Source organism: Biomphalaria glabrata, chromosome 13, assembly GCF_947242115.1.
Source record: "Biomphalaria glabrata chromosome 13, xgBioGlab47.1, whole genome shotgun sequence".
Classification (NCBI taxonomy): Eukaryota; Metazoa; Mollusca; class Gastropoda; family Planorbidae; genus Biomphalaria; species Biomphalaria glabrata.
In genome coordinates, this window is record NC_074723.1 from 27,631,362 (window position 1) to 27,658,288 (window position 26,927).

At 30.6% G+C, this 26,927-nt stretch overlaps 3 protein-coding genes across 10 annotated transcripts in view; 1 reads left to right on the top strand and 2 right to left on the bottom strand.

Annotated features, from left to right (window-relative positions):
• LOC106074336 (nucleolar pre-ribosomal-associated protein 1-like) overlaps nt 1-7,612 on the bottom strand; it is a 23,196-nt gene extending 15,584 nt beyond the window's left edge. Inside the window, exons 1-12 of one of the 4 annotated variants that reach the window (XM_056007734.1) lie at nt 7,459-7,612; nt 6,278-6,426; nt 5,546-5,694; nt 5,173-5,311; nt 4,625-4,721; nt 4,434-4,516; nt 4,064-4,207; nt 2,913-3,037; nt 2,142-2,337; nt 1,892-2,026; nt 1,033-1,194; nt 354-444 (exon numbers count right to left, since the gene is read on the bottom strand). In XM_056007734.1, coding sequence (XP_055863709.1) covers nt 354-444; nt 1,033-1,194; nt 1,892-2,026; nt 2,142-2,337; nt 2,913-3,037; nt 4,064-4,207; nt 4,434-4,516; nt 4,625-4,721; nt 5,173-5,311; nt 5,546-5,694; nt 6,278-6,426; nt 7,459-7,612 — 1,624 coding nt within the window. Of the gene's footprint in view, nt 1-353; nt 445-1,032; nt 1,195-1,891; nt 2,027-2,141; nt 2,338-2,912; nt 3,038-4,063; nt 4,208-4,433; nt 4,517-4,624; nt 4,722-5,172; nt 5,312-5,545; nt 5,695-6,277; nt 6,427-6,833; nt 6,897-7,319; nt 7,373-7,458 lie in introns of those variants that run through there. The other 3 variants (XM_056007736.1, XM_056007735.1, XM_013235087.2) reach the window with 3 other exon arrangements.
• On the top strand, nt 7,512-16,579 carry LOC106074335 (uncharacterized). 4 transcript variants are annotated; one of them, XM_056007749.1, is made up of 8 exons: nt 7,512-7,650; nt 10,068-10,220; nt 11,550-11,661; nt 12,087-12,324; nt 12,664-12,813; nt 14,177-14,381; nt 14,997-15,110; nt 15,427-16,579. In XM_056007749.1, the coding sequence occupies exons 1-7, from the start codon at nt 7,631-7,633 to the stop codon at nt 15,103-15,105; spliced, it is 987 nt and encodes a 328-aa protein (XP_055863724.1). In that variant the 5' UTR covers nt 7,512-7,630; the 3' UTR covers nt 15,106-15,110; nt 15,427-16,579. The 4 variants fall into 4 exon arrangements, with proteins under 4 accessions (XP_055863724.1, XP_055863723.1, XP_013090540.2 ...); XM_056007748.1 differs by having other exon boundaries at nt 14,997-16,579; XM_013235086.2 differs by lacking the exon at nt 7,512-7,650 and adding an exon at nt 7,874-8,016 and having other exon boundaries at nt 14,997-16,579.
• LOC129922293 (inhibitor of growth protein 5-like) lies at nt 15,586-26,347 on the bottom strand. Of its 2 annotated transcripts, none has more exons than XM_056007757.1 (7): nt 26,252-26,347; nt 22,164-22,235; nt 21,119-21,285; nt 20,549-20,666; nt 20,315-20,408; nt 19,961-20,111; nt 15,586-19,271 (listed from the first exon to the last, which is right to left on the bottom strand). In XM_056007757.1, exons 1-7 carry the CDS (start codon nt 26,286-26,288, stop codon nt 19,170-19,172), a joined length of 741 nt encoding a protein of 246 aa, XP_055863732.1. In that variant the 5' UTR covers nt 26,289-26,347; the 3' UTR covers nt 15,586-19,169. The 2 variants fall into 2 exon arrangements, with proteins under 2 accessions (XP_055863732.1, XP_055863734.1); XM_056007759.1 differs by lacking the exon at nt 26,252-26,347 and adding an exon at nt 25,475-25,502.
• Nucleotides 26,348-26,927: the final 580 nt, after the last annotated feature.

Consider the following 26,927-nt stretch of genomic DNA (forward strand, 5'->3'; position numbering starts at 1 on the left):
GACAGGGCAGACACCCTAAAGGCTATCAAGTCACCAAGTGCAATGATAACATGCTGAACTTCCTTTGAGGTTATTGCTTTGCCATAGGACAAATTTTGTCTCCAAATATCTAAGAGGAAAAAAACAAACTTTTTGGGGCATATCTTGCATGCTTTTAATACCAATTTGTGCCAAGATTTAGAAAAAAGGTTTACTTTTAGTTCTAGTATGTCTTAACAGTTCTTACCACTACTAATATAGAACAGTAGCAAGTTAAAGTGACATGAATCCAACAGTGGTTTTACAGAAGGAGTGTTACTTGTGTGCATGAGACTTTGATAACTGATTCATTAAAGAACTACATAGTAACATACCTAGGACTTCTTCATCTTTCTTGTCATTCTGAGATATTTTTTGCATCACCTTATCCACACACACAAAAATCTGATTTATTGTTGGTAACATCTAAGGAATGACAAGTCACAAGCAATTTAAGTAACATTTAATGCACATATTTGTTTAAAAAATATATATATATATTTGTGGTGATAGCCTATTGATATTTAATGTTTGCTTTAAATGATTGAATCACAATGGTGTAAGCAATTTAAAAATAAAGAAATTAGTTAAAAAGTTAGTATAAAAAAAAAGGAAGAGAAAAAGGCAAAGGATGAGGAGGAATGGACAAGCTGGATGAGACACTGAGAAGGCAAAACATTGATGGGGATAGTGAGCGAGTTCATTTCAGTAATTTGACTGTACCACAGTATTTGGACAGACACAAGTACTTCTGTATCCACAGTAAGTGGTAAGTTAAAAAAAAAAAAAAAAAAAAGTATTTGCTTCGATAAATCCATCTTTAAATGCTTAATACAAATTAAGGAAAGATCTAAATTATCATTAACTTAAAACAAGTATAAAACTAGAGCAATACCATTATCTGTACCTGTACCTTTATTATATTTGTTGCTTTGATATAAAACAACTATATTAATTAATCTAAAATGCAAAGAATAATTTATTTCAATTTCTTCAAATAAGGAATGCACTAACCATAAACACATTTGCTGTGAATAAATCTAATATTGATTCTCTGAGCTTGTTTGTTTTATCGGCACACAAACGCTGACTCAATTCAGTTTTTATATTGCTGGCCTTCATAGCAAGGGCCATGACAACTTGAAAGACTTTATGACGAACACGAATATCTTCATGCTAAACAATAAAAAGAAACAAAAGATGTGCGTCAAAAATACGGAATTTTTGTTAGCAATGAAACAAATAAAAATGGATCTATTTTAACTACAGAAATAATAAGAGAACATTAGTGAAAACTTGAGCTACTACAAAGAAAAGATTCTTATATTACTCCAGGGCTATGGGGAGGAGGGGTTACCAAACCAAGGAGTCTGGAGTTCCAATCCATAAGGATGAGATTTAAAATTTATTTAAAGATTTCTTTAGTTTTTCTGTCAGTCCACACAAATGAGTAACCAACATAGAATGGGGACATTAATGATTGGTGATGTGAACATTGAAACAAATGGGCTTTATATCATCTGCCCCATGGATTGCAAAGGTCTAGAAAGGGAACTTACTTTTTGATTACTTTGATATCACTTGCAAACTTCATGCCAATATTTAAATATTATTTTTTAAACTCATTAAAAAGTGTTAAGCATGATGAAAACTAGATTCAAGTGTAGACTTTTCATCTATTTTAAACTTTGTAATGCACAAATAAAGATAGTATAACAATTAATAGAATGCTTTGGGTGGCATTGAAACATAGAGGTAAACTCCTTGTTTTTTAAAGTTCTAATCCTGGTCAAACATTGACATTTTTCATTTGACATCTTAGTCCATAGAACTAATGTGTCTAATATATACAGCTTTACCTCCAAGGACTTACCTTCACACTTTGTTGTAAGATGACAGCTACTTTAGGAGGAGGAAGGCAGAACACTGTTGCTATGGACACTATGGCATTGGCATCATACAGCATCTCAGGCTGAGTTAAGAGTTTGTCTGGTATGGAGCCATAAAGCTTTAAAGAAAAGAAATTTATTTTGAAATATTGAGACAATGATAAAAAAAAAAAGGAAAAGTACTTTAATTATAAGATCAATATAGCAAATAAGTCTCTAGGGTCTTCAACTTACTTTAGCCAGCCAGTCCATAAGCTTACTCCACTTGTCTGACCAGCGAGGAGAGAAGGATGGCGACAAGCTGTTCAACACTGATTTAATAAGGTCAGGACAGGTACAGAGAATGCTGGTGACCAAGTCAGCTATGTGCTCTTCATCTATTTTCTTGACAAGCCAGTCCAAGAAGTGAGCTAGCAATTGATTGTGAGTCCTGGAGATTTCAAATACAGAGCATTAATTATTAGTACAAAGAAAATATTTGTTAAAATAATGCAAGATCTATATGATAACAAGTTCCAACATTTTTATTCTAAAGAAATAGATGAAAAATATTGAATATATTGTTTTTCTAAACCAAAATGATAAGCATAATGAATCCTGTATTCTAGACTGCTATATTTAAGTTTTTAGAAATTCCAGTAATGTATTTGCTGAGTAAAAAAATTAAAAAGCATGGTTGAGAGGCTAAGTATGCTTAAACTTGGATTAGCCTCTTGTGAAGGGGGGCTCAAGGTTCGACACCCAACTCGGGCAGAGTTGTGTTTACTGACAGCCTAAAAGCATCACACAAAAAAAATTTCCTAGATACCCCCTCCCACCAACTGGTCCACAAAAGAGATTATAAGCATGAGAGTAGTGCTATATACAAGCTCTAATTTAATTTATTTTGTAGTCACTAAACATGCCCACTGAAATAGAAATAAATGTAAAATATTGCAAAGTTAAAATGTCTATGATTGTGAAATGGCAATTAGCATCACCAGCCCCAAATTAGTTTCTTTTTACCTATTTCCTGTTCCTACAGTCTTGTCGTAGAAATTGATGCCATGTTTATGAGAACAACAAAGTTCTGTCAGAAAATTAAATGCCACAGATGCCACCACTTGCTTGTCTCCTTCATCAGCTTCAATCTGTTTAAACACATGATTTGTTTTGTTTATACTTTATGTTGTAAATCTGTTTCTGGTTAACATAAAATAGTCCAATTCATCATTTTCATTAGATTTCATGGATTAGACTTTTTTACATTTTTCATTATCTAGAACTAAGCCATATGAAATGGGTATAACTATAAATATGTCTAAATAACACTGACTGAAACACTGACATTGTGTACATCTATAACATAGGACTGAATTATTCCAACCAGTCTGGAAGAATGAAAAACCTTACATATAACATAACATTTAATAGCAGCTCTAAAGTACCAAGGTTATTGAGAAAAGGTGAAGAAAATATGGCAAAATATAGATAAGCTCAGAAGAAGGCTCGAGTCACAGACCTTGAACCTGTGCCATTGCCTAGCAAAATACAGGTACCAGTGTAGCATTTAATTAAACCATCCAGATCTCCCGAAAAAAAAAAAAGATTTTTCAAGTCAGCATTGTTATCTGGCCTCAGCATGCGTTCCCTTATAATTCGATACCAAATATAACATTTGCTGATAACAAACAAAGAAGTTATTGAAGTTTAATCATAACAGGATAGTGAATTACAAATGAGCGAAAAGAATAATTCTATCCGAACAAGGAAAATAATTAAAGAGAGAAAGAGTTAAAAATCCCAGTCTTCACCAGGATTTGAACCCGGGATATCTGGTTCAGAAGCCAAGTGGTTTATCGCTCAGCCACTGCACTTCCATTAACTAAATAGCTGTTATCTAAACTTTCAAAACAAGCAGGGTTTCAAGTAGTGTTACTTTGAAAATAGTATTACAAAAGAAAAGAGACATAGGCATGTTGTGGAGTGGAAAAGGAGTGGAAAAGCTAAATGGCAGAGAAAGGAATGAGCTTGTTATTGTCATCACCCAATCAAAGATTAGACGGAGGTAAAAAACAAAACAAAACCATTTATTTATATTGTGGACCAGAAAGAGAAATGTAATCTGAGTCAGGATTAGCCAGTGTATCCCAATTAACTGAACAATTATAGCTTACCAATTCTTCTTGGCTTTTACTTTTTTTGCCAGCAGTCCAGCCTGTGGGGCCTTTCCAGTTGAAGAGTTCACAGATCTGCTTCAAAGTTACTTCAGAGAACAATTTGATTTTATCTGTTTTACTTACACCTGGACATTTAACAACCTGGAAGTAATGGAAATGAAAATAGAGCCACAAAATATTAAAAAGAATCATAACAAAGGACAGCAGAGGTTAAATAGTTGTACTAGAGAGCCAATCTGTATAACTTGTAACACTATTAGATAGACTAAACTTCACAAAATAAACTAAAATAAAACCATCTTAGACTGACACTTTTCAAGATCCCACAAAAACAAACTTCAATGCTCTTTAAAATGCTCATTATTACCTTATCCATTAAGGTAGCCAGTGTATCTACTACCACTTCTTTAGAATCATACATCAGTCCAGCAATAACAAACTGTAGAAAAGCTTGATAATGGAAGATAAAATATCATTAATAGTATTCTTAGTATTAGCTGGCTATTACATACATTACAAAAAGTCAGCTTCATAATAAACCCAAGGGGATTAACTTACTTTTCTGTTGTACCAAGACTGTAATGACAGCATTATCACTGTCCAGAAGGAAGGCCAGTGTTAGTAGAACCATACAACTTCTCACATCTTGGGGATCCTGACAAATAAACCATTTTAAAAATAAATATATTGCTGTAAACTTGAATCCTCTCAACACGCCATCCTCTACCAAATGGATTTGTATTCACAGATGTCTTCTTAGTCTTTGGGTTATAAAAAGCAGAGAGACAATTGAAGTAACCAAAACTCTTCTTCATAACTAAGGTTGATAACCCATAATGAAGCATTTCATAGCAATAAAGGAATACATGCTATTTAAGTAGATAAAAGTAAGCACACTTTTGGGAGTAAAAGTTCTTCAGAATAACAAAAGTGACTGCCCAATTTCAGTCAAAAATAAGACCAAATAAGTGGCTGTACAAATTTTATTATACAAGTAATACAATAGTTCATAGACACTCTACAGCAGTAGACTGATTAAGTCACATATGAAAGTGCTACGCTGGCTACAAATAAAAGTTACATTTTAAAGTACAAACAATGAATACCTTTCTGTTTCTTCGTTTAAACAATGGAGGAAAATTTTGATGCCCAAAGTTAAGCCTTGCCAAAACAGTCTTTTTAGACTTGTCACTTAGCAGGACCATAGCAATGAGTAATGTGACAGCTGACTTGATGGTTTTAGATCTGTTGGGAAAATAATTTTTTAAAATGTTTTTAAAAAAAAATAACATTATATAATCAAATAAATGTAATATTAGTATTAATAAAATTTCATCTTGATTATCTCAAAGCAGTTAATAGTAGACAATTTAACTGTTAGTTTTAACAAATAAAACAATGACCTCATTAAAAACTCATTTCTCTGTGTACCATACATACAGTAAACATCTTTTCTTAGTACAAATACACATATCTTACTTATTCTGATCTCTAAGACAATTATAGACCTGTCCCATGTGAGCAGCAAGCAATCTTTGTACGATAGCTTCACCCATTGAGGACATCTTGAATAAATCAGTCCGAATTCTTGTCAAAATTTGTTCAAGACACTGAAATACTAAAGCGACCTAGAGAGGAACAAAATAGGGATAATTAAATAAAAGAAAACATAACAGGTGAATTGCATTATCTCTAAACAAAGACCTCTCTGAATCAGCCTCAGATCTCATTTAGTCAAGTTTAAGTAACAAATAAACTGAAATGGTCTAAACCAAATGAAATGTTTACTTAGTATTTCATGGTAGCAAGAAACTACAAGAGGTGAAGATTGAGAAGACTGAAATTTATCTACACACACAAAGTTTTCATGCAAGAAATTTTAGAGAATAATTTGATGTCTTTGTGGTAAAAGTTTTTTGTGTTATAATATTGATAATTAATCCAATAGTTTATTGATATAACCTCCTTTCACTATGTTGTTTAAAACATTTTGATTATTTGTTAATCTGATCAGGATTTAGAACATTATAATGAAGATAGCAAATCAAAATGGTTGTCATCTTTATTTTAACATGTTTTTTTAAAATTAAAAATGGAACAACTGATTCCCTCATTTAATGTCGTGTGTCTTCCACACCCCCCCCCCAACCCTTTCAGGTCTCTTCCTGCTAAATATGCACAAAACATAATTGTATTGAGATGTATGTTTACTTCATTTATTTTCAATTTACAGCTACTTGGTTCAATCAGGTTCCACAGCTCTGCCACATTCGATGAACTAGTACAATAATTGACCACAATGTCAGTACAGGGATATCCATCGCTGAATAATTCAGATGTCTGGACAAATTTTTGGAGTCCTGTGTGTCACACAAATAAAAAGTTTGGGTTCAATTAATTTAGATATATATGCATTTATACTGCCATAAAAAAAAAGGCTACTTAATACATGTATGCTTGAATTTTCATTCTACATTTACCTCAAGATGGATAACAGTAACACTATAACAGGGTCAGAATCTAGATCTATGTTGGTAAGTTTAATGTGAAGGAATTTAGCCATGCCATCCTTGTATTACAGAATCACATGAGAACTTGTCATCAGTATTAAAATTAAGTTATTATTAGATGACTGATTGTTATTTATAGATCTAGAATCTAGTGAAGATTGTGCTAGTGCTCATCTTATAATATATAGATTTTTTCTATAGACTATAGATCTAGAAAAATCTAGATTCCTGATCTATTATAATATATATATTATTACCTAATGACTAATGATTGGAGACTAAGTCACTTAGTTACAAATAGATGTAGAAATGTAGACTGTAGGTAGATCTATCATTCTAAAGTACAAACGTAAACAAATACAATTATACATTCAATACAAAAGACAATCTTGCAATAAAAACACTCAAACACTGAAACAAATGTAATACTCATTATTTTACAGTTGTTACAAACAATAGAATTATAAATAGTAGTACAATGTCAATAGTATTAATAACAATAGATTTGAATAGAATAAATAAATTGCCTTCTAAAGTTCTATTACTAGTCTAGTATTAGTAGTATTACTAATACTTATTACTAATTACTAATAGGGTTAGGGTTAGTTAGTTAGGGTTAATAGTATTAGTCTTGGCATTATTATTTAACAATAAATATAAATATATAAGTTTATTGCCTATTCAACCTATTGGCATTATTATTGTTATTAATATATATTATTATAGTATAGATGCCCAGATACCTTAACTGACCACCATATAATATAGAGAGATCTAGATTTCTATGTTGTTTTTAAGCATATTTTTATTATTTATCTCCCTTATCTAGATTATATATTAAACTTTCATTTCAATACCAATCAAAATAGCGAATAGATCTACCTTCAGTAATTGTTTCTTCGTCACGCAGAAAAAATTTAAACTCGACCTCTGATATTGTGGATACAGATTCTTTTGCTTTCTTTGGGGATGTCGCATTTCCTTCTTCATCAACAGAAATTTTCGATAAAGAGCGCTTTCGTTTTGCTTTAGACATTTTCGTTTCTATATTTCCATGCGTATCCGGTTTTCTACGTAAGTTCTGAGGTTAATGGTGAAGTTCACATCTAGATCTAGATTTGTGGTCTAGATATTTGGAATCTAATTTTTCAATGCACAAAAAAAATTATTTTAATATTATAAAAATACCAACAAAGAAAAATAGATCTAGACCCAAGTATGATTATTAATTATAAATAAACTGGTGTTTAGATTTTATAATTAACTTTAACGTCACTGAGCTATACAAACTATATTTTTACCTCTGGTTGCTATGGCAGAGCATCATTCTCACCTGTTATTGTATTAGTTTCCTGTTATTGTTGGTTGTTGAATCAAACTCCACTCAGCTCTTATCAATGATACAATAACGTAGCAATAACTTTCTGAATCTGTGTTCAAGTAACGAATTCTTATGTACTTCAATACAAATATATATAATATAGTTATTATTTCAGTTTACTGGTTCTACTGGTTAGTTAATGGCTTTTTGAACTTTTTGGTTAATATGCATGGTTAATAATAATCATAATTAGATCTATAATGCTAAAAAATTAATGCATAAAAAAAAATAAAACAATGGTGATTGAATGGTGTAACAGTAATTGAGTTCAGTTAGGTTGTATTTATTCCTTAGTAAGATTAACGATTTCTTTTTGGTTTAAATGTTTTAGATCTAGATATATATTGGAATATTGGTTTCTTAAAATTATAACTATAACCTAATTGGCCTGAACCTGTAACAGTGGCAGTGTATTGTATATCATATATTCACATATCATTTCAACAGAAATGAGTTGGCTACACTGCAAGTACTGCCTATATAATAATATTTTTTTTAGCCATTCAGATTAAAGTTATAAATAAAAATATTTTATTGTATAATGTATAAATTACAGATGTTCCTTTGAAAGAAAAGAAAACCACATTCTAGTATCTACACATATGTCCGGGTTTAGATCTAGACCTAGTGATTTTACTAATGATGTTACTCTATTATACTAGACTCTAGTGTTAGTCACATTTTATATTCATTTGTAATAAATCTCTAGTGACTCTAGGCTCTATTTTGCATCTGTTCTATTTTCTATATGTTCTCTGAGTCGAGAGGTTTAAAAGCAGACAATGCATTTTATAATATTTGTATAACCATGGTTAAATAGCATCTTAGTTTTCTAATCAGTATTCTTTTAAAATTTCATTTTATAACCCTAATTCTCTCTACTTTCTGTACAGCTCATCTAGATATATATTATTCTCTTTTTAAAATTACAGTTTCCTGTGTTGTTTCTATTGTTTTTTATTTTATTCAATCACCTAGATTAAATTATGTAATATGATAGGTCATTTACGTAAATTAGAAAATTTAGTGGGTCTAAGACTTTTCCTTGAGGTACACCTGCGTTTACTATTATTGGTCTTGATCCATTTGTGTTCAATGCTAAAATTTAAATTAATTACTTTTTTGCAAGCTGGAGTGGCAACTTTATCAAATGCTTTAAAATATACCCCAAAAGCAAGAATCTTTAAAAAAAAACTCTTAATAACAGTCTGACATTCTATTTGACTTATTGTGATTTGAAAAATAAACATGATCCCCCAGTAGGCCCCTACTTGTAGGCAACTTGTAGCCAACTCATGTCTGTAGAAATTTGAATATATTAAATAGGTTCAGGCCTATTCTGATGATTAGAGATGCCTAACCTGTGACCATAGTTGTGTATTAAGGATTTATAAGTTGAATAGGTTAATGATAAACTTAAGAGTTGTAAAATGTCACAGAATAAAAGAACTTTATTATAAAATGTATGTTTTTTGACTCAGTATTTTTTAAAAACAGATTTAAATTTAGTGTTGCTATTTAAAGATAGATTTAGGATAATAGGGAAAGATGGGAGATATGGTTTGAACATGGGTTAGAGTTTTGGTGGCAGGTTTATACCACATGATCTCTGAGCTATCCTTAATTTGAAATGCATAACATCCCATGAGCAAGCCTATATTCTTTGCCTGCTGACATTAGTCTAAATGCTAATTATTTCTTATTCAAATAAGTCACACCTCAATAATTTAAATTAAATTATTTAAAACTAACAAGCAGAAAATGTACTGACGGTATGCCCAATTTCAATGTTCTTAAAAGCGACTAACTAAAAATTTAGGGTTTAACAAACTAATGTCATTGTCTAATTAGATATATTAGTTTCCATTCACTTTTAGCCTATTGACTGTGTGATTGCCAGCTGACATTTATTATTTTACAGTGTATTTGTTAATTGTCTATATTTACTAAAATGATTAACAGAACAGAGGAGACTTTTAAAGACTTTGGCATTTTGGATTATTTGGCTAAAATACTGAATATACACATCAGATTAATAGTAAATTTATCTACTAACAAGTCTATCCTATTTATGCTGCTATAAAAAAGATATTACCTTTTTTTTTTACAGAACAAAAGTTACAATCAGAATAAAAATAAATAAATTGCAAGCCATGGATGAAGATAGTTGTACTCAAACTAAAAGGAATGTCAAATGGCCAGACAATTCTGAATATACAGATAGTTATATCTTACCTTCAAAAATGCCTACAAAATATGATCCGTAAGTAGGGTCCTATTTTTTTTGTTTAATTGAAATGACTCCAAAGTATGTATGTAAGTAAAGTCATATTGTTTTGTTTTAACAACCAATTAAGATTATTATTAATTTTACTCATTACAAAGCTGATATCAACTCACTCTGTCTGGTAAAAAGTTTGTACACATTATTTCTCCCACACCCATTTTTGGATCAAGTTGAAATTTTAAAAAGTTATTTATTGTACATAAAACATGATTCAATAAAAAAAAATTTAGTCAATTAAGTACTGGTAATTAGTTGTTGTTTTTTTTATACCAACACTGGAAATTAATTCTTCAGTATAAATAGAATTATTATTATTATTATTATATTATTCACATAAATGGCTTAATATGTAAGATTTTATCCCCCTAGATTAATGTACTTATTGTTTCTCCCACACCCATTCTAGGATAAAGTTGAAACTTTAAACAATATTTATTGTAATTAACAAAACATGAATCAATAAAAAAGAAAAATAACCAATTAGTCCATTGATTATTGGTAATTAATTATTTTGTTCAATATTGAATAAGGAAACAACTTCTACATTATTTGGGACCCCTCAACTCAAGAAAACATTAAGAAACTGGAACAGACACAAAATAGAGCAGTGAGATTCATAACAAACGAATATTCACATTTGAATAGAGTAACACCTTTAGTAAAATCACTAAATTTAGAAAGCCTTCAGGACAGAAGACTCAAAAGTAAAATAGCAATTATACATAAAACACTGAACCATAATCTTCAAATACAAAAACAAAATTTAATAAAATACTCTGACAGACACAAAGATAAAGGCACATTCCTTGTCCCATATGCTAGGACAAATTTATACAAATACTCCTTCTTCCCTAGTGCTATTAGAGCATGGAATGGATTGCCTGAGCTAGCCAGGAAAACCAGTGACTTGGCAGAGTTTAAGTCATTGGTTAATATGCATGACTAAATGCATGACGCATAGGACGTAATCATCTTTTTTTTGAAGTAACGTCTGTATTATATAAGATAAGATAAGAGAGGTATCATTGTAAGTGCAAAATTCTTTCCCTTAGATATGCATAAGAAATTCTTCTATCTTATACATAGGCTATACATCTCTTAAGTTTCTGGTTATTTAAAAAAAAATAGTTATGACTATTTCACCTGAATGTTGTTTTCAAATTGAACAAAAACAAAATTTGAAATGACAACTAATTCTTATAATTTTTGTGTTTAGGCTACATATTTATTTACTTTTACCTGAATTATAAAGCTGATTTCCTCACAAATACATCCATAATATTTGCTATTTATTTAAAATTACAGTTGGACCAGAAGCAAAACAGAAACTGAGATTGATATGATCTCAGGTAGGCCAAGAACCCCAAATGATCAGTACACAGTTTTAACAGAACTACAGCTGAAGAATATGAAAAAGGTTAATGCTACAAATAGTCTTTGTCTGGAAATCCAAATGTTACTGTTTTCTTTGTTTTTTTTACCAGAAGTAATTTTGTTTAAGAATTGACTGAATAGTAATAACCATCAAGTCATATATTTAATGTGACATTTATTACTATTTATAGCAGCGACCTATGAAGGAGACTAATTCAGCTTATTCCACTACTTCAGTCAAGTACCATTTCTTTTCTTTCCCTTGTTCAGGATACCAAACAAAATACTTAATTACCAATAGTTAATTCACTAATTGGATTAAAAATTTTGTACACCTTATTTCTCTGACATCCTATCTCAGATCAAACTGACATTTTGCATAATTATTGCTTTTACCTGACAACACGAATCCAAAAAATTGTGCTACTATTTAATCATTTTCTTTAAAAAATTTTGTTTACTATCTAGGATGCAACTCCATTTTTCATGCTTGAAGATCGTGATGCTCAATCCAAAATGAGTTCAACCATTTTGCCCACCCCTAAAGCTCGCTTTGCTACTAGTACAAGCCAGTTCCTGTTCAGAGACAATCCACCTCGATCCAATCCTCACTGCTGGCTTGATGAACAGTGGCAGAGGGATCCCCCAGAGCAGCACAATACTTGTAGACTTGGGGCCTCTTTACGATGGGGGCCTTCCAAAACAGGTATTCTAATGAAATCATTAAGAATAATTTAATAATCAGGTCAATAGCATTATAATTATCGAATTATTAAGTCAAAATTAAAATCTTTTATATTAAATGTTTGTTTTGAAAGAGACATAACAGATGTTTCATTACACGTTATTTCTATAAAATTAAACAAAATTTATGACTATATAAATATTGTTGTATTTGATTGCTAGCAGTGTTTATTTTCTAGACCCTGATGTTCTTATGATATGAATTGTATACTTTATCATTTTATGTTGCCAGTTTCACAAGGTCTATTGATGTAAAATTTGTGGTCAAGCTGTCAAGTAATTTATTTATTTCTTTTATCAGGAGAACGCACAATAAGCCATTTTCACAAAGAAGATGTTCACAGATTCTTAAATATTGACATGTATAAGAGGTCACCTACCAATATACCATCAGTGGTAGTCATGAAATATGGCAGACCTGGTGAAGGATATTATCAGCAAAGAAATCCAAGTAGGTTTATAGTGTTTTACTCTCTGAACTGAAATTGAATCATACTACAAAATAGTTATTTCTGTGTTCTTTAAATACATTAAATGTACAGTCAATTGGGGTTTATCGACCACATAGGTATCAGAATGTAACTACTTTGGCTCCAGTAACCGACTGAACTGATTACACATAAATTTTCTGTTCTAAGATGTTTTAGTTCTCTAGGATTTGCTCTTAATAAATGACTGGTTTGATTAACTGTAAGTGTTGAAGCTTAGTTTTTAAAATAAAAGTGTAAAACAAAAACTGAAATAGCAAGTCACAAGATGATCTTTTGTAAGAATTAAAATAATGTAAAATACTCAAATTCATAATGTATAAGAACATTACATATCACTTGTACAAGGATGTAAAATGTTTCGGATGCTCCTTCAGAGTTGAAGATAATTTATTTTCTAGTTCAAATTTCTCGCCGAATGATGGGGGATGGCAGTGGCAGGGTATTGACCCCAGACCATCGAGCAACAGTCCATTGTGCATACTGCACATCCAGGCAGCTATCCACTTTGATAAATGTAATGCATTAGCTCCACAGCAACATCAATTTAGATCATTGATGATTTCTCAACATTGAAGCCATCTCATTAGACTTTTCAAAAGAACTTTACCAAAGTCACCACCTTAGCTTACCAGTACTTAACTAGTGTTAGTTTATCTTGTTCATGGCACCCAGGGCATTTCACCTCTTGTGACCTCATTATGGCACCCAAGGGAAACCTGAGAGTAGGCTAACAACATAGAGCAAAACTGGCTCCTACTGGGTTACCTCAATGCTCTGGGAGAGCGACCAAGAGTTTTGAGATTCAACAGAGATCTTATAGTACATAATTCATAGTTCTCCTGCAGGATGACGGCGAATGGCAGCTGGCAGTGTATAAACCTGGAACCATTTAGATAACAGAACAACAGTCCAGGCAGCCACATTACGTCCAATGTGCATAAAGTGCTTGGCTACCTAACAAGAAGAGCTGAAGTTCAAATCTTGAAGTAGATTAGAAATTTTTAGTTGAGATTTGACTCAAGCTGAGATGTGTTTGCTGAGTGCCCAAAAACCTCCATTCCACTTGTGGACTGTCTCTTCAAATTACCTGTCAGCTAGAACAATGTCGTTATAAATTCTAAAACAGATATAGAAAAAGTAAAAGCAGCTTTGAAAATGAAAAGGGCACCCATGCATTCCAATTTTGATTTTGTAGAGTTGTTATTTTATTAAACATGTTAGCACATTTGTATTACTAAAGATTATAATTACAGTATACTGTTTGTATTTAGACCAAAGGGATGACAGTTTTATCTTTAAAATATTCATTATTCATCTTACTAGATTTCAACACATGGTTTGGTTCAACACATAGACTAAATAAAACCAACATTTTGACCAACATTAAGAAAAAGACATTTGCAGAGTATGATCAGCTGAACAAATATGAGCAAAACTATCAGAGAAATTTAGCATCAAGATGGCCAGAGATAACAGAATATACAGACAAGTATATGTTACGATCAAAACCAGAAGTTATCATTGATAAGTAAGTTTGTTATGAAATCTTATCTTATATAATACAGACGTTACTTCAAAAAAGATGATTATGTCCTAAGCGTCATGGATCTAGTCATGCATAAATATCAATACAGTTTTATTTCTAAGTTTTTGTCAATTTAATCTTTAATAAATAAGGTTTAAATGGAAATAAAAACAAAAATATTATTTATTATGCAAAAAATACTTCAAAATTATTTGTGCAGTATTGGAGCAGAACTAAAGGTCTTGGTTCAAGACTGTTTTGAGATCAGCTATCCTTATTGTAGTAACTGACAAATGTTGGGGTCATTATCTCAATGGTGACATATTTACATAACTATGAATTGTTTCTAGTCTCCTAGTCTAACAGAATTTGATTGTAATGGTCAGAATCACTGTCAGAACATTTATAATTAGCTTTAGACTTGTCTCATACATTTCCAGACCAAACAATAATGGTTTGAGAAGACATGTTTATGATGCAGTAGGTGTCCAGATGATTGCAGAATTTCTAGTGAAAACAGGATTGCAAACAATTTTGAAAAATATTTTTTTAGTCAGGTAAAATATATGTGGTGTTTCTGTGTTATGCAGAAATGTTTTTTTTTTTTTTTTATTTTAGAATGGAGGCCAGGAAAGAATTTCATAGAAAACAAAGATTTCAAGAAGCTCAACTATTGCAACAGGAAACTAATCAACCAATCAATGAACCCCAACTAGTGCCAGCCTAATTTAGAGCTTGATTATATAACTATTATTGATTTAGAATTTAGTTGACTCAAGATACATTGAAAATTATTGATTTGTAAAGAAAATATTGTTATAATATTAAACACTGATGTGTTTTGTCAAATAGTTCAGTCACAGAAAATGATCTTATCTTTTTAACATTACTGCATTATTCACATATTCTCTTACTACTGTAGGACATTAACAGATACTAAAATATTACTGCTAAATGTTTATAACACTCAATGATTGTTACGAAAATAGAATTAACTTTTAAATCTAAGTTCAGTTTCTATCAAGATGGATGTTTTTGTTTTTTTAACAGGGCAAAGTTTACATATAGATTTTAGACTTGATACAAGTAGGCAAACTCAACAAAGACATTCTCTGTGGAAAGGTTTTAATCTTAAATCCATCTTCAGCATTACCTGAAAAACATTGTATATAAAATCTTATGTCATATTTCATTTTATTTATAATTATATAACTGTATTATACAAAGAAATGTACAGGCATCTTTACACTTTTTTCAAAATAAGTTATTGATATGACTAAATAACTAGAACCAAATGATTCAGTCAAATAGAGTCAAGCCTTGATAGACAATAAAACATGCCCTTCAGGCCTTTTTTTTTTGGACATTTTATTTCCCACTTATATGAATTAAATGATTACTACAAAGTTGTTTTTGAAATGAACTATTTAGTGATACTGTTCAACTTGTATTGCTGATCAGCAGCATCCAATGATGAGCACTACAGTTGTACATTTCAGTGTAAGACAAGTCAGCATTGAATTAATTTTAGATTTTAACCAATGAATGACCGTATCTACATTCCTGTGAGCTTCAGATAGATCTAACACATAACAATCGGCTAATAAAGAATGTTTCACAAGGCTTGGCTGTATTTTACTTTAGTGTAGGAATGAATGACCTTATACAATAAAAGCTTTAGAATTCATTGTGCCAAACAAATATTTTTTCATTTATTATGTTTTTGTGATAATGTACACAAATCAACAAAATAACATTGATCTAATTCGTTAATAAAACCAAATTTTAAAGTTGAATAGAAATGATTTTATCAATTAGTGCATAACCATTTTATCAGTGTATAGATCTAATAGTTCTATGACTGCATGAGCCTATAGCTTTAAAATTACTGTCTGCTAAAAACTAAAATCCAGGTTATAATATAATTATTACTAGATCAGTGCAATTGTTGTTATATTAAATGGGAAAAAAAATTAATTAGTTTTCTTTCAATGAATTGAACAATGACTCACAATTCACATATTTAACTTAAAGTAAAAAAAGCACACAGTTGAAGTTAATTTCCTTTTTAAATGTTAGCTCATTCCTATAGATTATTTATAATATCTTGTGTGTGGTGGTCAGACATATCTACACTCTTTTAAAATCCTAAGTAACAAAAGATCTTTCTTCAAATAAAATAATATGTACAAGTTTTACAAGAGTTATTCATTCACTGGTATTTAGGTTCAAGTTGGACAACAAATATGTGTGTATATCCATCTGCTTACCTCGTTTGCTTTCATTCATTAAGTTAAAAAGAAAAATTATTTGGTATCTCAATTAAATAGTATTCCAAGTGAAGACAAATTGTGTTAGGATTAATGTATCCAGATTTCATTGTTGCAGCTGCTAAATAAAACAGAACATTTTTTTTCAAGTTTCTAGCATGAAAAAAAATTTATTTGAGAAAGACAACAAATATTTTTGGTATTGGGGACACCAAATGCAACGAAGTACATTAACTCTTTGACTCCATAATGACGCTCCCATCGTTGATTTTACCCAGCTATAAAGCTTGGATCAAGGCTGGCAACGTCAGTGTTTTAAAATTATTTTTTTTCTCCCGTACTGTATGTTTTAAATTGCTTAAAACATCTTGAATAGTTTCCTTTTGCTAAACATCCAGAATTTCCTTCTTCCAATGGGTTTTTACAGTGAAAGATTTTTTGAAAGATAGGGGTCTTAAATAGGCTCTATTTTCTTTAGGTGTATCTTCTGGATGGCAGTGATAGGGGATAATGAGCTCATAACACTTTATGTTTTTAAATGGTTTTCAAATTAAGTTGTGTGGAAATATGAATAAATATCTTAAATAATTATTCTTTTCTACTTTGGATCACAATTTATTTCCTAGATCTAATATAGACCCAGAGCTGTAATAGTAGTGACATAGATAATTAGCTCAAACTTTCTATTTTATGTGTTTTCTCTATAAAATTTTGTGACAATATGGATAAATATAATACAAAAAACATTTATTTTCATAATGGATCATTTTTCCAAGATCAGGTCTAGATCTTGGATGCTTTTTTGCAGTCGATAAGTTTTTATTTTTAAATTTCAAACTTTAATATAAAAATAATTTTTTGTTTTAAAGAAATTGCTTTGTGCTACTTAAAAAGGGCATGCATTCTTTTTTAATTTTATACTAAATATATCATTTTCTAATAAAAGCAAAAAAGTTTAATCAAAGCATGGGCAAAAACCATTAATTCTGTCCAAGTGTCAAAGAGTCAATAGGTATCTATTTTATTTTGAGTCAGAAAAGTATGTGACCAGTTATCCAACTCTTTTCATTTCCAAGACAGAACATGACACAGGATAGTCAACAGAATCCTATAGTGTCAGTACATTCAGTCTCAAAAAAAAACAACAACATATGCAAATCTAGAAACTTGAGCTCATCTATTAAGCTCTGCACCTTTCAATCAACATGTTTTTTACATTGAGAGTATTATAAACAGAATGAAATTAATTTTGTGAAAAACTATACATGTGAATAAATAAACTCTCTAAGTACTAAATATTTCATCTGTTAAACTTCATTCTGTTTCTAAAAGAAATAAATAGTTTTTTTTATTCTCATACACACAGGATGGACAAAAAGAAATACAGCATTAGATTTCATGTTTCAATACTTATCAATTAGTCTATGATAAAACTTTGCAAGCAATAAAATATGTGTGTAGAACAATTAGATAAAAAGCAATACTATTATGTGCAGCAAAAAAAACTACATTTGCTAACATTTTTAAAAAATGCATTAGCTTCAACCTTTCATGCACTCACATAATCTTTGTCTCCCATAAGACACTCTGAGTGTCAAGCACACAAGTGAAAACAGGCATACACTGTACACAATAAAACACTTATACATCCAATACTAAAGGGAGATAATCACAGTAAAAACTTGTTATGACTGGCAATAAAAACTGTGGAGTATTTACATGAAATTACTTTGTTCACAAAGTAAAGAACATCAATTTAAAAATCTACAAAACATTTCTTTGAAGCCATTTCATTTTTACATAAAACAAAATTTTAACACTACAGAAAGCCTGCTGAAATGAAAGTCTGGCTCAGGTTTGCAGACAAAAAATAAAACCTGGGCACACTTCATAAAAATCTGCAATCAAATCAAATCAGCTTTACAGTTCCATACAAAATATAATCAGTACCACTAAAACAGTACATGTTATGTTAGAATCTTTGTTTCACGAGCATTTTAAAAGTTGTCTACATATTTCAACATAAATATTTTGTTGTTTATTCAAGTTTTTGAGAAGCATTTAACACTAAAGTAAAACTCCTGATCTAATTACTTTATTCAAATCTTCTTACTAAAAAAAAACACAAAACTAATTGATTTAAACAAATAGTCTGATTCACCAATTTTTGTGGCCTAGCACAATAAATTCTTGTTTTGTAAAAAGTTAACTTGTTATATATTAAAAAAAAAAAACATCCATTTATCTACCTAGATGGACATACACATATAAGATATATGTATATGGTTTATGCTCAACTTGTATCAACTTCTGTGAATACAACTTGCATTGAAAAAAAAATTTGTTCAATGTAGAGTCAGCTAAAGTAGTTCAATATAGAGTAATAAAAATGCTAATCAAGTCTTTCATTTACCTTAACTTTAAAAACCCAAGAAAACAACACTATCAACAATATCATTTCTAAAATCTTGACATCTGACTAAAAGGAAATGGCTTGAACTGGAGCTACAGAACCAGAGACTTATTTCTTTTTTCTTTCCTCTTGACATCTAGGGCAAAACCACTTGCCTTTGGGTTTTGTTTTAAGTTGAACACATGCAAAGTGGAACCATTCTATTGGGCACTGCAATCAAAGATTGATAGAATTAATTATTACCAAGTATAAGTTTATGAAGGGTTAAATCTTTTTATTTTCTTTACACATGATTTTGTTATAAAAACCAATTCCTATCAAATGTGATAAACATCACCAGAGGACAAGGAGTTCCAGCATGAACTATACAGCTTGATTTAGTCTTGAAATATAACATACAGAAATGTTGCTTTGATGTTTTTCATAATGCTTAGAAACTAAAAGTCTTCCGATATAAATATATCATGGATACATCAGCTGCGTGGAGAGGTGGGAACTGATGTGTGGGCGACATCATTCTGACCACAGCTAATGCCCAGGCATGAGATGATCCATAGTCGCTTCCCGACTCAAGGAGGCCATAGTAGTAGTAGTAAAAAAAACTCATGCAAAAAAAGCTGAAACTTCTAATGTAATCTGCTTATCATGTAGTATAAGCAATAAGGATGAGCTTTGTAATAGTAAAACAATGTATGTCATTGGCTAATTTCAAGCAAGAATTGCATAAATATGAAAACAATCCATTTCATAAAGTTTAACCTATTAATTAATAAATCAGGGAATCAACCATTATTTTAAGTTTATTGTTTGTTTTTTATTGTTTTTATAGATTTTTGGAAACATTTTATCACCTTTTCCTAGCAACAACATGCACAATTAAGTGTAAAACATTGACTCACATCAGGATTGTCACAGCCTATCATTTCACCATAGGACACTTGATTGCACAGACAGTAAGTTGGTTCATTTGGATCTACTGGCATGTCTAAAACATCTGACGGATGTGTAGTCAAAGGGAAAGGGCTGATGGAACCAATTTCAACTTCCTCTCTTTGAAGGGTAAAAAAAACAAAAAAAAAACAATGTAACTCACAAAAAATATCTTGTAAAGTAAATATAAACAAGAATACAGTTAACTAGAGTATAGCTCTGCTGAAGTTCAATTAGTGATGCTTAAAAAATTTAAAGCATATATTTCCAATAAATGTTAAGGTGAAGACCATTTTAATCAAGGCTAAATATAATTGACTCACTCTGTCTTTGCATTTTTCTTTTTCTTCTTTTTTGGTATTTCATCTTCAAATTCCTCTTTGTTACTTTTTCTCTTTTTCTTGTCTTTTTCATTTTCTATTAAAGTAAAAAAAAAAAAAAGAATTTGTTATGAGCTTTTTACACATTTTTGTTCTTATCAAACAAAAACATCAACTGAAAAGTATGAAATAAAAAATAATTTTGATTATGAAACAAAAGAAAAAAAGTCTACTTACTTTTTTTACCTAATGTTTTTCCTTCTGGTGAGTCTTTTTTGCGAACAGTTGTTTTATCTTTTAGATCTGCCTCAAACCTAGCCAGTTCTGCATCTAACTTTCTTATGTGTTTATCAACCTGTTAGTAACATAAAAAGATTTCTATTCTTAATTTATAAAATGTAAACACAATCCATTCTCATATCCCATTGAAATCACAATTAAGAAGCATTTGGGATTTTTATTTTTAAAATAGTTAGTGTTTGTTGAATAAATGTCAACCATAAAAGTTTTGCTATTTTTTTGACATTCCAAAGGGCATCATTGCCAGGGATGGAAATGTGGCTACCATGTCTCAAGATCTGCAAACTAGGCTTGCTTCTAATATCTTTTTGCATACTTTAGCAGAACTTATTTCTAAAAGAAAAAGAGATGAAAGCCTATTAAAAGGTTTCTCAAAGTCTTGGAAAACCATAGCTCTTTATTTAGTTCCACAAATAAAATTAAATCACAACAAGCTTGTTCAAAAATTAAAATAAATAAAACATTTAAAAGTTAAAAAAAAATAAAATAATAATGATCATAACATACCATTTCATATGTTTGCATTGCAAGCGAAACTTTATCATCACCATATTCTCTGCTTTTACTAAACATTGACTCTATCTGATTCAAAGTGTTGGTTCTTTTCTCTGGAGACATATGTCGGACTTTATTTAAATAATCTGAAGCAGCTTTATCTATTTTCTTCATCAGATCTGTAAGATTAAAATTTAATGGTGTTATATTTTTTCTTTTTTTTTACAAAAGTAAACTAAATCATAGTGGCAGCATTCCTAACATTTAGAATCTGTGCAACTGATTAAGATAAAGTTATATTTATAGGTAAATGACAAGCATTCTACGTTTAAATATCATTTTATGCAAAATCTTATATTTCTTAGGATAAAAGCTTTCTTCATAGAATACTCTATAATAATTTTCACAACTGAATTCTCTGCCAAGGCCACTAAGCATTAAATATTTCTCAGTGACTTCTGCATAGACATTTGCTGAAAAATGTAAAGAAATGAAGACTGGTGACAGAGAACATCTCCCAAAGGCTCAATGTTGGCCTTAGTAGCTCATATGAACATATTTTTAAAATATACACAGACAAAGTTGCAACCTGCATATTTTGCTTATTGTGATGCAGACCTGTTGTCTATTAGGGGTCGGTTTAAATTCTTTTTTCACCATCTGTACCTCTCTTTGGAAAAGGCTTTTCTTTGGGTTTCTAATGTGTGTCAAACTAAAGATTATGCGAGTTCTAAAGCTGTCTAATAGAAGATGATTTATAGGAAAACCAAAACCCAATATTAGTTGACAGTAGAAGAAATTTAACAAACATTTGTTCACACACACACACAACAGTAGTTAGACTTGTTTATTTTTAATTGCCTTTATATTGCAAATCTTCATTCACTATGGTCCAATCTCTTGTGTGGACATGTGGGGGAGGGGGTATCTTGGAGAAGGTCTCTATGCTGCCACCCAGCAAGCACCTCTCAGCTCAATTAAGGATTGGAACTTGAACCCACTTGCCACTCAGCCAATACATTTATGTTCACAGATATTCAGAAAACACTAGAATTACCTTGTGAACGTTGGTCTAAATCTCTCATTAAGTTGAAATTTCTTTGCATTTCTGCAGGTAGTGATTCTAAGCCTAAAAAAAAAAAAAAAAAAAAAAAAAAGTTAGATTACATTGAAATTTTAGGACACTGGTACATTGTTGCGAACAAAGCAGAAAGTATTTCTAAACAACATTTGTTTGGTTAAGCAAAGCAGGTTACAATATTTTCTGTATGAATATCAGAAGTTATCAAGTATGAAGTATTAATATCCTCAATCTCTTCCACACAAAGAAGTTGTGTGTCTGTGTGAATAGAACTGTTTGGGTAAACTGTTATTTATAATCATTTTATTGTTACTATTCATAACTAATTATTCTATGAACTGATAATTATGAAGATGTGATTCAGTTTGAGCCTGCCCTAACATGTGAAGTAAAATGATGAACTGATAGTATTATTATAATGTAATCAATATTGTTTCCTTTCTTCTCCAGTTAGATTATTCCAGTCAATTCTTCACCATCACCTAGCCTATATGATCTATACCTAACCGGGGACACGACAATTCGTTCACTGACATTTCGTTCACCCACAAATCATTCACGACACTATTCGTTCACACAACATATCGCTCATGGACTATTCGCTCACAGACAACTTGTTCACCGACAGTTGGTTCACGACAAATTGTTCACTATAAATTCGTTCACAGAGTAATCGTTCACTGGATATTTCCAAAAACAAAAAAAATTGCTAGAGATCGGACCTGATCCGAAATTCTTTGTAAATTTGTGTTTGTTTGTTAATATTTTGTTAACGAGGACAGTATGTGATAAAAAATTATACTTAAAAGAAAAAAGAGATCTTAAAAGAAAACTGTAACATATAAATGGGCCCTCACTTTACTATATAGATAACATTTTTACTTTCAACATGTAGGCCTTCTTTTACACTCATGTCCATCATGTAGTCTTGTTCAACCTACCCATATTTGCTTATCTTCTTAATAGCGGTCCAGATGTTTAATTAACATACCCATTTTATTGATATCTTATTAACAAAAACAAATCTTATCTTATATAATACAGACGTTTCTTCAAAAAAGAAGATGATTACGTCCTACGCGTCATGCATTCTGCCAAGTCACTGGTTTTCCTGGCTAGCTCAGACACACTAGTATTTTTTCCACAATCCTTTCATTTTTTTTTTACGAGAGATAATTTAGATTTTTAACAATGGTACTAGATTTGGTACAATATATATATATGGTTTCACTGTTCAACTCTGAACGTCACATACTAGATACAGATCTAAGGTTAATAGCCTACTTATCAATTAAGACATCTAAGAAAAAAAAACTAATTACATATACAACACTAGGAAATATTTTGGTTCCCTATAAAAAAAATTTTAATTTATCGCAATACAACAAAATAAAATTGTTTCAATAAATTTGTTATTGAAGTCCAAGCAATCAAATTAGTCTACCAATGGGTGGTCACATATATATATAGAAACAAGTTAACTAAAATAAAAATAAAATAAAACCTATTTTAAACTTGATGGAAAGTTCTATACTAGTGTCTAGTAGATATTTTCAATGATTGAACATGTGTATAGGCAATGTCCAATAAAGTTTTATTACTTCCAGAGAAGCCAGTCTGTCTAGCACTCCACTAGGTCTTAACTAGAGTATCCAGATGAATGGGTAGATTTCCAGTAGATGAAAAAGAAAGAGGGGGTGTAAAGGTATATTAAAGGTGAAAGTAAAATGTTACCTATAGTAAAGTGAGGGCCCGTTTACATTTTCCAGCTAGCTTGTAAGATCTCTTTTTTTATATTTTTTTAAATTTTAAGTATAATTTTTATCACATACTGTCCTCATTAACAAAATATCAACAACAACAACGAAATTAAATAAACTCGGATTTGACCTGATCTCTATAAATTTTTTGCATTTGGAAATAATAGCTACAAAAGTTTTAATGTAAATAAATTAAACACGCGACAAGAATATTATAGTTAACAAGCAGGGTGTCCTGTGGCCAGCACAACGACCAACTGCCATTACTTAAGTCAGGTTGGGTGAACTAGGAAGCGCCCTTAAAGTCCTGATAGAGAAGTCAAAATCCCAGTCTTCACAGAGATTTGACATCAATTCAGAAAAAAAGCACTTTTCTTAACCACTCAGCCACCAGGTTGAAGTAATATCTTCTTAACTTATATATATTACAGACGTTACTTCAAAAAAGAAGATATAGTTACGCCCTATGCTTGTCATGTGTCAATCTAGTCATGCATGTTAATCAATGACTTACACTCGCTAAGTCGTAAGTTTTCATAACTGATTCAGGCAACCCATTCCAGTCTGAAATGGCACTAGGGAAGAAGGAGCACTTGTGCGAATTAGTTCTAGCGTATGGAATAAGAAATGTACCTCTATTTTGTTCATTAGGTTTTGTTTTTGTATTTGTAAATTATGGTTTAGAGTTTAGTGTTTTATGTATTATAGCTACTTTACTTTTTATTCTTCTGTTCTGAAGTGTCTCTAGGTTTAGTGATTGTGTTACTCTAATCAAATTTGAATTTTCCTTTGTTATAAATCTATTTTGTAATTTGTTCTAGTTTCTTTAAATATTTTCTTGAGTTGAGGGATCTCAGAGGATGCATATATATATTCTAATATTGTCCTAACTAAAGTTAAATTATATATAAATTATTTAGTTTTATGTTCTTGTTTGATTTGTAAAAATGTCTTTTAATAAACCCTAATGTTTTGCTTAGATTTTTAAAAATAATTTCATCAATTTGGGGATTCCATAACTTATCACTTAGTAATACACCTAAATGATATTTTGAGTTTTTAGTCTGCATGACTGGTTTACCATGAATAAAGTTTAGTAAGTATTTTTTTTTTATTACCCTTACTAAAGCTGACATTTTTTTGGGTGGAAAGACATGTATACTCCAATTTCATTCCCATTTCTGTAGTTCTTTTTGTAAAATGTCAGTATCTTGTGTTTTTTTATTGTTCTATTATGCAATCGTCTGTAAGTTAGAAACAGTAGTGGAACTGTTCCTTGTCCTTGAGGTACACCTGAGTTAACTATTATTTGTGCTGATTTGGTGCATTTATTATTTTACAGTTTGTTCTCTTCCTATTAGAAAATCCTGAATCCATTGATGTAACGAACCATCAATGCCAAAGTATTTTTTATTTTTTAAGCAAGCAATGGTGATTTCGATGTGATTTTGTCGAATCATCGACGAATGCCTTAGCCTTAGAAAAGTCTTCTAATAAAATTATTTGCTCACTATTATCTAATAATACCTTTGACAGTCATGTTGGTATGGAGTGAGGACTATAGACATCTAGAATCTAATATATCATATATTATTATTTATAAATATCTATATAAGACAAGGTAATCGATATCATTATCATAAACTATGACTTAATAAATGCCACACATCCAGATTAACTATTTTAACTCTACATTCATCTTTTAAGTTTAACAGAATTTATATATAAATCTAGAATAATCTAGATCTATATATATCTAACTCTAAGAGATATCTACTGATCTAGGACTAGATCAGCATTTCTCAAACTGTGGGGCATAAAATGCTGACACGGAAGGGAGGGGGGGGGGCGAGGGCCTTGAATGAAAGTATCTAGATCTATAGACTAGTATAATCAGAGCCAATCCAGGATTTAAAATAATAAATTCTAGAGAAGTTCTAATAAAAATAATAAATTCCAATATTAAAGATATGGGGATAGTTATAAATAGATTTAGTGGATCTATCATATAGACCCTCTCTAGATCTAGAATAGAAAAAGTCTAGGTCTGGAGGGGTCCAAAATGATGAAAATCTTGGCTTTCCTTTCAAGCGCGCCAAATTTTAACGAAAGTCCAAGACCAACAGAAAGCAACAAATGAACTATTTTTTAACGTATCCATATTTTGCATCCTTAATTAAAAATCTAGATGAATATTTTAAGGAAAACCAAAATCATGATTAAAAATCACGTTAAAAAATAACCAAATCAATTAATTATAACAGTTATCTCAATTCTATCCATAAAATACAGAATATAACGTACTATCCAAATAATGCTCCAAATACATAGCTTTCGCCATTTTTGTTTCCGTATTCTGTAAACATTTAATTGTCACGTGACAAGTCTTAGGTTTTAAATCGACGATTTCGAATCTTTATTTTAAATTGTCATTTTTATTAATTTATTTATTGTAGTTTTGTAAGTCTCTTATTATGTAAGTATATTTTAATAACATTTAGATTTATTTCAGCTTAATAATGCAGCACCCAAACCATTAAAATTGTTAAATAGAGGTCTACTTCCCTAGCGCTCTAAATGTTAAAATGTACTTTTACTCAAATAGTACAATCACTCAACTTGAGATACTTCAAACTTCAGGAGAGAAAAAAACAAAAGTAAAATAGCTGTTATAATACATAAAGCACTAAATCATAACTTACAAATAAGAAAAACAAAACCTAATGAAATACCCAGAAAGACACAAAGACAGAGGAACATTTCTTATACCATACGTTAGAACAAATTCGTACAAGTGCTCCTTATTTTTTCCTTGTGCCATTAGAAAATGGAATGGGTGACCTGAATCAGACTAAATGCATGACGCTTAGGACGTAATCTTCTTCTTTTTTTTTTTGAAGTAACGTCTGTATTATATAAGATAAGACAGGAAAAACAACGTCTTAGCAGAGTTTAGATTGACAAATGAAATGCGTAGAAG